We start from the raw sequence: 14,300 nt of genomic DNA, 5'->3' as shown, positions 1-14,300 counted from the left end.
AATATTTAACTCCATTCAAAAAATGTTTATTGGGCTAAATACAGAGAAAGAAGCCACACAGCGTAACTTCTTGCGTAGCCTCATGAAATATGGACAGTCTGTCAGGAAGTGAGCTGACTGTCCATATCTGTCACCAGAGCTGCAGAGCATGTCTGCGTGATGAACAGCTCCAGAATCGGTTCCTGTTTTTTTTTTGTTTTTTTTATCATTTTATGATTATTTGTGTAGACAAAGTGTCACAGCGGAGAGATACGAAGAGGACGTGGTAACTGCTGATGGTCTGAGGTCGCTGTAGTGTTTTTTTTTTTTCACGGCTTAAAATATTTTCGTACCCGGCTGTCCTGAAGAGGAAAAGGCTGTCCACATCTGTCCACAGAAGCTGCAGGTACTGAAACATTTATGTCGATAAAAAAAAAAAAAAGCAGACAGCACAAGGTGTCTTCCTCTGTCGTTTACTTTTAATTAATGCGACAGGAGCAGCCATGTACAAAAGCAACCTTCGTAAACGCTAACATCGTTTGCCTTTTACGACCCTTGTTATTCCTCGACAGCTGAAACTCAGGCATTCGTGTGACAGTATGTGCAGGCTACTCACAATGTTGTAGCAGCTATTTGACATTGTTCATTGACATTTTCTCCTCTATTTAACACAGAATCACCGCCCAGCCCTTCTCATGGCAGAGGTATGTATCCTACTGGGACTCACTGCAGCTGTGTGTGAATAATGAAGAAGTGTGCTTTAAAATGCATCAATATAAGGAGCTTAATCAAGTCCAATTACCTTTGATTAAAAGGCTATTCAACGATTTACAAAAACACGACATATTACTAGAATTATTTAAAAAACTGAATCAACTAGCCTACCAGGCAAAATGTCACATTTTTGTATTTTTCTATCTTTACCAATCTTTGGTGTTTTTTTTGAAGGAAATGTGAAGACATTGGTCTACAACAAAAACTCAATGTTTTCCAATATTTTCCTTCATGATGATGTCTCCTCTGATTCTACAGTTATGGAACTTAAAAACACTGAAAGCTAACATTTTTCTAACTTAAACATCACACTTTCTGCTGGCACCACATTTTTGTGTTTTTTTTGTTAACATAGTATTTTCCCTTTGTCAGTTGATATTTGGTGGGCTTCTGTAGGGTATTGTATAGGTACTGGCTGTCTGATATCACATTGTAGGCAGTAGCTTGCTGGATGTTCATACGATTCGTATTAGATACTGGGAAGTTTTGCACCAACACTGAAATATAGTACATTTTTTTGAATACAAATGATGTGTTGTTTAGCCTAGCCATTTCAGGCGTTCACAGATGTTACAGTGTTGTCTTATTAATTGTCCTGCACTGCTGCAGATGAGCTGGGCTGCTGGTACTCAGTGTGTCGCTAAAGGAGACCACAGAAAACCAAAATCTGGAGAGCTAGCGTACCACAAAGGAGACATCCTCACCATAGTTGACACCAGCACGGTACTGTCATGCACGAAAGGAGCTACACACAGTTTTTGATTAAATCTTCATGCAGCAGCAAAGAGTATTTTTTCCATCATATGACACATGACTATGATTTCTCTCTCCTAGAAGAAGGGATGTTACGTGGTCAAACACAACAGCACAGGAGAGGAGGGACTGATCAATTCTGCCAATGTGCGTGAAAGAGAGGCTCTACGTGTGGATCCCAACCTCAGCCTCATGCCGTACGTCCCTTCTGAATTTGACACTTTTTTCTTTGACCTGGACACTTTACCAAGCATCATTTTTGTCCTCACCACAGTAGGATGCACCAGTTTCCATAAGCACACATGTCACAGTGATGTGAAGGCTCAGGCGTTTCTATTTTTAGCTGTTGCTTTGGTCAATCTAAAAATATATAAAAAAAGTCCTGTGACCACACAGTGTGGGCTCATGTGTGACCAGCACACAAACATTGTCACAGGATGTATCCCCTTGCTTTTTTTCTGGTGTGAAATCCAATCATGTTTCCATCTCATTACTATTTAAACAATTATCTGTACAAATGTTCAGACCGGTGTTCATCAGTACAGTTTTTTATGTGTTTGTTTTTGGGATTGACCCCTGTACTTTATTTCAACAGCTGGTTTCACGGGAAGATCTCAGGTCCAGACGCGGTGTGTAAGCTGCAGCCAGCAGAGGACGGTTTGTTCCTCGTTCGAGAGTCCATCCGCCATCCAGGCGACTACGTCCTGTGTGTGAGTGTCTCTGGAAAGGTCGTCCACTACCGGGTGATCTACAAGGACAACAAGCTGACCATCGACAACACGCAGTACTTCTACAACCTCATCGACATGATAGAGGTAAGAGGCTCCTGGTTTGATTCTGTAGCCAGGACAGGATCCAGGTTTTTCTTCATACATATCTGTCAGGAGTTTTGACAGGTACATGATCAAACTAAAGGATAATATCACAAAAAGAAGGGAAATGCTTAACTGCTCATAATGACGATACTAACATGCTAATGTTCAGCCGGCTATGTTGTTCACTGTTGTATTTGAGCTAATGCACTCCATATAAGAAGCCGTTAGTTTTTAGAGTAGTCTTTTGAGGACTCAAGTTTGGCATTCCAGCTGTCACCATCTTGTTTGTTTTTTTAAAGTCCAGATATGAACATATTTGGACCAGAAATATATTGTGCCTCACAAGTAACAATCTCAACTCAATTCATCTTTTACCTAGCACGCTTAAGACATAAAAACCAAGCAGCAACCTCCAGTCTTGAAAAATGAAGCCAATGCGGAAGTGCAAAATCCTGCAGTTTGTTGAATGTCCACTTGAGGTTGGCTCCAGGAACCCTGGAAGTCACATAAACACAACAGGCAAAAAAAGCTGTTTTAACAGCCCCCTGTTGTAACAGATGGCCGACGTCAATCAGGCTTTGTTCATCAATATTTAAAGTCTATTATAAAAACATTCGACCAAAATTGCTTCACAAAACGTGCTTCACAGAACAGACAAATAACAGGAATCGAAAGAGATTAAAAAGAAGGAAGTTAATAAAATAATAAAAAATATCAAATCTATTAAGAAAGATGAAAATATCTAAAGTCAATACGAAAGGAAAAATAGCAGTAATTAAAAAAACATGGCAAAAAGTTGAATAAGACAAAATAAAAAACGGAGATAAAAAATGATGGGTTGTAAAGTGACTCTAATTAAAAGCCAGAATTTTAAAAAAAGTAGGTCTTCAGTTTACTTTAAAAAGCGTCTAGAAAGCTCGCTGTTTGGATGTCCAGAGGCAGTGACATGTTGGACATTCAAAAGGGAAGCATTCGAGAACCTGAGTGAACTCGTTGGAACATAAAAAGGAAAGAAGATCAGAGATGTATTGAGGAGCAAGGCCATTTAAGCTTAAAAAACTGTTACAAGTACTAAACAATAAATTCTAAAAGAAACAGTGAGCCAGTGCAGAGTTTTTAAAAGTGAAGTTCTGTGATCATATTTGGGTGTTTTTCGTTAGAATTCTGACTGCAGCGTGATAAAAAGGTCATACTTTTGCAATATTTCTGAGATGAAAAAAAGATGTACGGTACTTGTGCCTCTTTTAAACTGAGGATCAACATTTAAATCATTATCTAAAATCACTTCCAAGTTTGTAATGTGTGTTTTAATTTGCCTTGAGGGATACCATAATAAAACCACGAGTCTCTGACACACAAGCACGGAGGCTGACGTAGAACTGTTTGTTCAAAAGATAAGAGCTGAACCAGTCTAAAATTTAATTGTATTACATGCTGTGCTGAGGTCTAATAGAGGAGGACTGCCACATTGCTTTTTATCTACAATCATTCTGATGTCATTCACTACTTTTGATTTTGATTTTGATATACTTTATTATATGAAATTCGGTTTACACTCTGTTATTTATAGGGACATGCTTCTCACACATAGGCCCGAATCACACGCATGCACAAACAGGACCTGTGGACATGCATTGGTGGAGTGATGTCAGAGCAGTTGGGGGTTCGGTGCCTTGCTCAAGGTCACCTCGGCAGTGCTCGGGTAGTGCCCTGGCACCTCTCCAGCTACCAACTTACTTTAAGTAGAGCAGTCTCTGTGCTGTGGTTAGTTCTATATTCAGTCTCATGGTGGAGTTGGAGAAAAAGTCAGAGGAGCACAACAGTGTGTAGGACCCTTTCAGGGACCATCAATTCTTGTAACAGAGTTCATGGCGGTTTTATGTATGCTGCATTTCTGGCCTCTGTTTCTGTGTTCCCCCAAAACCCCTTACACATAACTGGCATCTGTACAAATGTGTATAATTCACAAGTCGTCATGAATTTTAGGTGGAAATGTCTTTAAGAAATAGCCCACAAAGAGAACATGTTTTATAGAGCTTTGAATGTCCGACACGGTCACAGAGACCGGTTCAGGCAAACGCATGAAGGACATCCCTTTTATGGTTTGTGGTGTGGGTGGTTGGGTGTGGCGGGCCGCCCCCCTAATATAATGGTAGGGGAAACACTGGATGTGTGTGTGTGAGAGAGATGCATTAAAAGCTTTCCCGTTGTAGGCAATGGGGTAGACTTCATGGTATTGCCAGCTCTTTCAGGAACATCTTATCAGCGAGACACAGATGGTCTGAAGGCCTGAGTCCGAGCATTGGACTAACCCCAGAGAGGATAAAAATGTTGTACTGATGACAGACAGCTGACTGAAAATACAGACTGATGTGTCAGTGTACAACAGTTCAACATGTACTGAAGCAATGAGTTTTGAGATCTTATACTGATGTCAACAAATAAATGTCATCACATTCTGTGGCCTCTGAAGCTAAATATAAGTTCACTTTTTTTCACACTTTCTTTGGTAAAGCCACAGTGCTAATAAGACATTCTGAGTACTGTAGAGTTGTTCTTTGAGGGCTCATTCACATTTAACTCATACTTAATATAGCTACAGTGAATAACACTGTTATGTTCGGTAAAAAACCTGAATAGCATAAAAAAATAGTTCTAGAGGAAAAGTAGCATGCCAAAGCTAGTACAGATACATAACAACACCGGCTATTAAAAAACACAATGTGTCATAAAAACACCACCTTCAGACATCGTTGTTTTCTTTGTTTTGCAGTTCTTCTCAAAGAACAAAGGCTCCATTGCTACAACTCTTCTGAAGCCCAAACAGAAACAAGGGACCAAGTCGGCGGAGGTGGAGCTGTCTAAAAGTAAGTGTGACGTCAAGGATTGCTGCACACATGGCATTTTAAAGACACATTTAAGTGTGTGACGGTGTGTGTGAGGTTTACTGTAGTGCTCGTGTCTCTCTCCAGCTGGATGGCTGCTGGACATTTCAAACCTCACACTGGGAGAAAATATAGGAGAAGGGGAGTTTGGTGGTGAGCTTTCTCTGATTTTAAAACTTCTTATTTTCAGCCCCTCTTTGTATTTTTTGTTTTATTTTTGCACAACCTAGGCCTAACTGAAAATACATTCACATAGCATTGTGCCCACTTAAAAGAAAAGAAAATGCAACAGGCTGAATCCTGCTTTACAGCCTGTCTCTGCCAGAGGTTTTCTTTTAGACCATTGTCTTAAAAATTCACAACTGAACATGGAAAGTTTACACCTTAAAGGGTGCAATGGGGTTAGGAAACATTCATAAAGAGAAAGTGAATACTGAGTAAGGTGGTAGGCAATAAAAGAAAGAAAATCTCATCATATTCTCACTCATTTGCTCTAAAAAGTCAGATACAGTTTGACTGTAAGGTTAAATGGACTTGTATTGCTACTACTGTTATATTATGTATTTCTATCTATCCATCATTTGTGGGTTAATCTGATGTAGCTCTGAGCAATGGCAGCTTATTTTTTTTATTACCATATCCATATTGTTATCCAGTCACGTAGTAGCATTAATAGGACTGCATCCTGACGTGTGACTCTCATCCTCAGCTGTGTATGAAGGAGAGTACATGGGCCAGAGGGTGGCAGTGAAGACTATTAAATGTGATGTCACAGCTCAGGCCTTCCTGCAGGAAACCACAGTCATGACGTGAGGCCAAGATTTGCTCAATTCACATGTTCATTGTGTCAGAAAAAAACAAACAGCTTTTAGTGAGTTTAATCCATAGAAAAAAATGAACTCCCTCAGTTTGAAAGTTATCATATCATTGGTAATTAAATAGCTATGTTGTAACTTGTTCAGAGGTTTATTTCTGCTGTCAGTTTTTTCTTTTTTTAAAATAAAGCTTCACTTCTTACAGGAAGCTGCAGCATAAAAACCTGGTGCGATTGTTGGGCGTCATTCTGCACAAAGGGCTTCACATTGTCACAGAGCTCATGACTAAGGTACAGGAGGCAACGTTTTCATCAGTGAAACTTGTTTTAATAACAACCAGCAATAAGGAGTCAGGCATCTCATTGTGTTTCATATTTAATCAGAAATAGCAAATAGTTAGTGGAACAAGTTTCTCTATGGGGTTTTTTAAATTGCTAATGTTTTTTACTCGCTTGGTGATCAAGTAATGTGTTAAACCTCAGAATAAGTAGGTCAGTGGTCCCGCTGCTGGTTTTCATGGCCTGTGTTTATTTGTCAGTGTGTAAAGGGAAGTATATTTACTTATCATCTTTTACTCCCTCATTTGTTTATACCTGACCGTTTTTATAACAGGCTTTGTGACTACTTTGCCTAATTTAACATCAGGCGATTAGTAGAGGAACAAACCCCCCAAAAAGGCTTTAGTTTTCAAGATACCCCTACCCGAGGTAGAACAAAGCACGACCATATTTTTTCATAACTTGAACATGTCTAGTTTATGAAACGGATTGTTGTATAAAAATATTTTACTGCAAAATAACTTTTTTTGGATGTTTTATGCACCTTACCAAAAAACGAAAATAGGTAAAATTAGGGCTTCTCCAAAAAGGACAGCTCTAGCCTTATCACATGTATCTCTGGGAATCAGAATCAGAATTTCACCAAATTTGGACAGGATGTTCACAGATAGTTATTAGTTACATTTATGCAAAGTTTTTATCAATACCATTTTCAATTTTGGAATTTTTCACACTTGAACACACATGTAGTTTAGGCGGAAATTGAAAATTGAAACAAAAATTCAAAAGGTATGTATATCAAAGTCTGTCATTTTTTAAGTAAGGACACCAAACATTAAAATATGCCATTTTTATCTTCTTTAGACTGTTATCTCAACATAAAAGCAAGTTATTTGACTTTTCACTTGACCCTATGCTGTCACCAGCCCCTAACAGGAAACTAGTGCAGCCAGGATTTCAGGGCGACCTGGTACAATGGGGCCCTATGGATGTGTATGTGGGAGGAGGTGGCCACAAACAATTGATTAAGACTTAACAACAAGACACAATATAATTGTATTCTGTAATATATATATAATTAAACATTTTATAGTTATTCCTAATACATTTTGTCTCACATTTTCTATCTTACATATGATTTATATGATGACACTCAGAGTCAACCCGCTGCTTTCAACAATATTGTCACCTATGACATTGTTTCTATTTCATTCTAAAAAAGTAAAGCATTGTCTTGACATCAGTTGTGAAATATTAATGAACTTAAAAACAGTATTGATATATATAACCTTGAATTCTTAGAAATTAAATATACTTCATATAGTCTATTTGTATATCGGCTATACAGCCTGTTGTAGTTTTTTTTATGTATTTCAGTCATATAAAAATGGTGTGTAGTCACCATATCTCCTGCTTTTAAGAAGAACCCTAGTTACTCCAGAGGATACACTGGATGAAGGGATAGTTTTTATAATACCCTAAGTATGATAAAGTGTTAAAAAAAGCTACAATAGCTATTTTTATTGAATGATTTATCAGGCAACCAATGGAGCTGGGATACAAAACAATTCTTATGATGGGGTAAATGTGTGTGAGGTGAATGAGGATAACAATCATGCAAAGATGTTTATGAGAAACTTCTTATACACTTATTTTACCTCATTATATATAATGACATTTGATTTTAAATGCTAATTACAAAGGATGATTTCCACTTAAGACAATATGGCTGTGAACCTGAGAGCTTAACACCGTACAACTAAAAACCTTTGTGTCACACTAAGCATTCCCTAGAGACAAAGTTTGACCTCTTATCTCTTCGCTGATCTTGTCCTGTGCTTGTGTAATTTGTGTTTACTGATGAAAAATCTATTTCTGCCAAGTTTGAACCGTCAAATGTATCCCTAACTCTGAATCTTGGCTGTAGAAAATGACACCAACCCGCTGAAAGCAGTAACGAATAAGAATAACTTCACAGAAGAAAATATATTCTATCTTAAGGTCTTGTTTGCTTTTGTAAACCATTTCACGATATCAGTATAAGTTTAAGTGAGCTCCATAACCAACCAAAACAATCCTCCTAGGAGCTTTAAGAAAACAATTGCTGCAGAAAATAACCATCAACAAGGTCAACCAACCAAACAAAGACAACATAACCAAATCAAGACACCACAACCAAATCAAGACACCACAACCAAATCAAGGCACCACAACCAAAGACAACACAACCAAATCAAGACACCACAACCAAAGACAACACAACCAAAGACAACACAACCAAATCAAGACATCACAACCAAAGACAACACAACCAAATCAAGACAACACAACCAAAGACATCACAACCAAAGACAACACAACCAAAGACAACACAACCAAATCAAGACAACACAACTAAATCAAGACACCACAACCAAAGACAACACAACCAAATCAAGACACCATAACCAAATCAAGACACCATAACTAAATCAAGACACCATAACTAAATCAAGACACCACAACCAAATCAAGACACCATAACCAAATCAAGACACCATAACCAAATCAAGACACCACAACCAAATCAAGACACCATAACCAAATCAAGACACCACAACCAAATCAAGACACCATAACCAAATCAAGACACCATAACTAAATCAAGACACCACAACCAAATCAAGACACCACAACCAAATCAAGACACCATAACCAAATCAAGACACCATAACTAAATCAAGACACCACAACCAAATCAAGACACCATAACCAAATCAAGACACCATAACTAAATCAAGACACCATAACCAAAGACAACACAACCAAATCAAGACAACATAACCAAATCAAGACACCACAACCAAATCAAGACACCATAACCAAAGACAACACAACCAAATCAAGACAACATATCCAAATCAAGACACCATAACCAAATCAAGACACCACAACCAAATCAAGACACCACAACCAAATCAAGACACCATAACCAAAGACAACACAACCAAATCAAGACAACATAACCAAATCAAGACACCATAACCAAATCAAGACAACATAACCAAATCAAGACACCATAACCAAATCAAGACACCATAACCAAAGACAACACAACCAAATCAAGACAACATAACCAAATCAAGACAACACAACCAAATCAAGACACCATAACCAAATCAAGACACCACAACCAAATCAAGACACCATAACCAAATCAAGACACCACAACCAAATCAAGACACCATAACCAAATCAAGACACCATAACCAAAGACAACACAACCAAAGACAACACAACCAAATCAAGACAACACAACCAAATCAAGACATCATAACTAAATCAAGACACCACAACCAAATCAAGCTCTTTCAAGTCCCTTTTGGAGAAGCCCTAATTTGACCTATTTTTGTTTTTTGGTAAGATGCATAAAACATCCAAAAATAGTTATTTTGCAGTAAAATATTTTTATACAACTATCCGTTTCATAAACTAGACATGTTCAAGTTATGAAAAAATATGGTTGTGCTTTGTTCTACCTCAGGTAGGGGGTCAACTTCTACTATATGTTATGCTGCCGCTACAAGAATCTAATGATGCAGTGGTATGCTAACAATGGCATTGCAGCTTTCAAGAATCAGAGTCCTTCTTCCTCTCCTGGTTAATGACATTAGGCAAAATGCCAGAAGCTTATTGTGTTTTCTGGTTCTCTGTTGTGGTATATTACCACTTAAGGGTGACGTTTTAAAGCACAAAATAACTGCTCAAGCCCTAGATTAACACATTTGCAAATATGCTGCAGCATCAAAAAGTTACCCCTTGCTTGTTAAGTGTTATGTTTCTCGTAATCTATCTGAAATATCTTCTAATAGAACCGCATTCAAATGTTTATTATTCTTTGTTTTAGGGAAACCTTGTTAACTTTCTCAGGACGAGAGGACGTTCAGTCGTAAACTCAGTTCAGCTTCTTCGCTTTGCTCTGTGAGTTCAAACTTCAGACACAGTTGCTGTGTGTGTTTAACAGTTAACAGTCCAAAATACATCTGAGCATTGTTTGTCTGTGTCACCTGTGCATGTTACCAGCGATGTGTGTGAGGGGATGGGGTACCTGGAATCGAAGAAGTTAGTGCACAGAGACTTGGCAGCTCGTAATGTGTTGGTTGCTGACGACAGCGTGGCCAAGGTCAGTGACTTTGGCTTGACCAAGTTGGACCTGAAGGAACCAGATAACGTCAAACTGCCCATCAAATGGACCGCCCCCGAAGCTCTGAAGAAAGAGGTCAGTTTAAAGCTGCTGTGTTACTAATCTTTAACCTGGGATTTTGTTGTTGTCATATTAGTTTATACTTCATCCTGATCTGCCATGGTGATTTAACACAATTATTAGGGATTTCAAATAAATACTTAAGCAGCTTATTGAGTCAGTTAGAGGGTTAACACGTTTTAGAAATTACTCTTCTAATGGCTGTCTATTAAAGAGAATTACTTCCCTATGATTATCAATATAACTATTTTTCTTTTGTTATTTACATTTTTACAACTTCTGATCTTATGTCAACTCCTGCACTTTTAGTAAAGCATGATACATCACACATTTCTATACATGTTAACATTTTTAATGTATGCAAATATATTTAAAAATGTAAAATGTTATATTCATATTTACATTTGCTCCCATTATGAAGAAATTCTCCACAAAGTCGGATGTTTGGAGTTATGGTGTTCTCCTATGGGAGATCTTCTCTTACGGACGTCAACCTTACCCAAAGATGGTATGTATGATATCTGCATTACATTGTTATACTATTATAAGGTGTTTTTTTTTTATGTTTTTGTGTTTATATGGTTGTATCACTAGGTTTCACACATTCGTTTCTGATATCTCAGTTACAATATAATGTGTGATGAAGCAGTAGTTAGACATTTTGGAAAATAGACAGCTGTGCCCTCTTGTCAAGAGTTATTAGTCTGTAGGCTAAAAGAACAGCCTAAAAAAGAGTTACTATAAGGAGGTATATATCACTCTATAGTGTATTTTAGTTAAATATGGAGCTACAGTCAGAAGACAATTAGCTTGGCTAAGTATCAACAACTGAAATGTTGAAATGACAAGTTGATTTTTGACTATTTCTTGCCCTGGGACCATTTCATGGAGTCATAACTAAATTCATCTTCTTATCCAACTTCCAGCCATAACGCAAAAAACTGCATCTGCTCCAAAACTATTCTTACAAATCAATCTTCTGTCGGTTATCGTCTCAAGGGTTAGGGTGAGGGTTACTTAAAGTAAGTAAGCAATCCAAGCCTTCAATCTAGTCTGTTGTCTCTCCAAGATTAGAAGAAATAAAGCTGAGTTGGAGAAAGGACACCTGCATGATAAGACAAGCAAGAGTTTCAAGCTGGTTACGAACGTCTGTTTCCATGCCATGTCGTGATCTGTGTCTCTAGTGGGTGGTAGAGTGGAAAACTGCCTGGTGGTCAGATTCGCCACTAGGTCATCATCTCCAACGACTTAGTGTGTCTGAGCAGGAAACCAATCAGGTCACTGACATCATGAGAGTACGTCAGTGTGGATAGAGGTTTAGCAGAGAGGAGGAGCTAAAAAAAACTCCACTGTTCATGCACATCGTGATAGGAAGAATAGAAATTAACTTATTGTTGTAAGTAATTAATTAATCTACTTAATGGGAGGAAATGGACACTGTGCCATACAGGTCCACGTCAGATCAGGTAGGTGTATGCTGTAACAGAGTTTGACGTCACGAGAAGCCGGATCATGTTGACACTGTGACAGTGACACTGTCTAAAGAGCAGAAACTAGGCTACTTAAACACAGCTCTAGATGTAACGGCAGACTTTCTCAGCAGGTCATCTCTGCTGAGGTGATTTGTGTCTTGGCTGATGGTTCGGTGAGGACAGGAGGATCAGGCAGTATTATTCGAGCGGACAATTAGTCCCGCACTCAAGCTCTGCATTCGTCTTTTGCACCTTTCATCAGGTGGCATCCATTTAATGCAGATGATTACCTCCTAATTACAGCCTGTTTAACACATACGCAGGCTAATTTATGTTGGCCCGGTAATTAGTTATCCGCTGGCAGAGAGAGCGAAGAGACGGCCAAAGTTCAGTTCTATTTATCCTGCTAGAAGAAGATTTAGCGTGTTGTATGTCTCATGGAGATCGCCATGAAGTCTAGGACGTCCTACCGCATCAGGTCAACTTTAAAACTATGCAAGCCAAGTTGTATGTTTCTAATTCAACTCACTAACTTAGATTTGTTTTGAATATTCAACGCATCTATCAGTATTCACTATAAATCAGTTTGTACAACAAACTAATGTCACCACACTTTCCACTTCTTCCTCACTGATCTCCATCCCCTCTATCTCTTCTGCTTATTTAGTCCCTGAAAGAGGTGAAGGAGAGGGTGGAGGGGGGCTATCGTATGGAGGCTCCAGAGGACTGCCCCCCTGGTGTATACTCCTTGATGAGGATTTGCTGGAAGCAGGAGCCTCGCAGAAGACCCACTTTCCACAAACTAAGAGAGAAACTTGAACAAGAGACAGGTGACCTCAGCCTGGACACGGGGTCTGAGTGCCGGGAGGGGATCTGGTCCGGATCTGGATGCTGATCTCAGTATGGACTCTTAAACTCACAATGGTGGAAATACAGTGTAACTTCACACACATTTTAAAACACCACTTTTTCGGTGTGCATCCCACAAAAAGGAGAAGGATTGTGGATAGCATTTGTAAAATAAATATTTAACTTTGGCACCAGACACCAGAACACTTGTATCGTCCTTTCCTCTTTTTTCAATGCGTTCTTACAATCTGTTCCCTGATTGATGTGTCATATTTTCACACCCTTTGTACTTTACTAGCTGGGTGTTACACACTGCCAGAGAGTTTGGACACCCAGAGAGGTTTTCAACACAACAACTAAAAAAACTAGTAACAATAATAACTTTATAGTATTTATTTGTATAGCACTGTAAAAACACAAAGTGCCAGAAGGAGCATAGATCAACCAACAACAACAAAACCCCAACAGTTAAAGAACCCAGACAACAACCTGACCAACAACAGAACCCAAACATCATCAGGAACACAAAAATCTGGGACTAAACTACTTATCAAGAAATTTCTTCACAAATATGTGTTCATAAAGGTGTCTTGTAACACATGTAAAGAGATTTAAATTAAACTTATATAGGAAAATATGTGAGCTACTCAAAATTGTGGTACCCAGGACCTTGTAGTTGAAAATGTTAACCTCTGCCTTAGGTTGCTCATGAGGGGTCAAACTAGTTTTTCAGGATTCTGAATCTATTGCAAAAATTTGTTTTGCACAAAAACCATTCCATGGTGGAAAAACTGCCACGCCCACTTTTACATGTATATTTAAAAGTGGCTTCATTTGTTGATTTCAATATCTCGAATACTAGTTAAAAAGATTAGTGCTCTTTTTTGTCAAAAGTCTCAGGGGCCCAGGTCTGAGTCCTCTCCAATCTATACATCAGTGTTCAGAGGCTGTTTGTGAAGCTAATTACAACATGAGGCAATATCCTGCATACAGCCACACAGTAACCTTGAAAAAAAAATACATATATCAAACAAAAGTATTGCATGTGAACTAAAAGCCAAACCATTTCTCTAGGTCAAACTGAACTATAAATTCCAATGACTATGGGAAATGTAGTGTATTTTGAATCAGTTCCATTTCCACCATCCTGCTGCTGTAAATTCACTCTGGAGCATCAAACATACATGTGCATGAAAGGAAAAAGGTCTTTCTTGAATTTAATCACAGATCAGATAATCTGATTGTATCCAGCGTTAATGCTCAGCGTTATGCCAGAGACACACAGCTTAATATGAAAAATACTAAATGTTATTGCTGGTATACAGAGAGCAAAGAATGCATTTAAATACTTAGAAGCATATTGCTTGTGTGCAGAAAATATTTGGCAGTTCATTTCTTGCAGATTCTGTGTTTAATCTGCCAGAGCGACGAAGTCAA

General features: G+C 38.3%; 1 protein-coding gene across 2 annotated transcripts; it reads left to right on the top strand.

The window, feature by feature from the left end:
* Positions 1-161: 161 nt before the first annotated feature.
* Positions 162-13,392, top strand: matk (megakaryocyte-associated tyrosine kinase). 2 transcript variants are annotated; one of them, XM_061032746.1, is made up of 13 exons: positions 162-385; positions 654-683; positions 1,363-1,476; positions 1,591-1,703; positions 2,102-2,321; positions 5,095-5,188; positions 5,294-5,359; positions 5,916-6,015; positions 6,227-6,311; positions 10,186-10,259; positions 10,362-10,557; positions 10,964-11,050; positions 12,682-13,392. In XM_061032746.1, exons 2-13 carry the CDS (start codon positions 675-677, stop codon positions 12,907-12,909), a joined length of 1,386 nt encoding a protein of 461 aa, XP_060888729.1. In that variant the 5' UTR covers positions 162-385; positions 654-674; the 3' UTR covers positions 12,910-13,392. The 2 variants fall into 2 exon arrangements, with proteins under 2 accessions (XP_060888729.1, XP_060888721.1); XM_061032738.1 differs by having other exon boundaries at positions 164-385; positions 1,588-1,703.
* The last annotated feature ends 908 nt before the right edge of the window (positions 13,393-14,300 follow it).

The sequence above is a fragment of the Labrus mixtus genome, chromosome 3 (genome assembly GCF_963584025.1).
Source record: "Labrus mixtus chromosome 3, fLabMix1.1, whole genome shotgun sequence".
Lineage (NCBI taxonomy): Eukaryota > Metazoa > Chordata > Actinopteri > Labriformes > Labridae > Labrus > Labrus mixtus.
This window is presented reverse-complemented; position numbering and strand designations above follow the sequence as displayed.

What these genes read in the sequence shown, in the direction of transcription:
- matk (XM_061032738.1), top strand. An exon ending in GGAGGTGGAGCTGTCTAAAA is followed by an intron (nt 5,189 to 5,293) that starts GTAAGTGTGACG and finishes GTCTCTCTCCAG; the next exon opens with CTGGATGGCTGCTGGACATT. An exon ending in AGGAGAAGGGGAGTTTGGTG is followed by an intron (nt 5,360 to 5,915) that starts GTGAGCTTTCTC and finishes TCTCATCCTCAG; the next exon opens with CTGTGTATGAAGGAGAGTAC.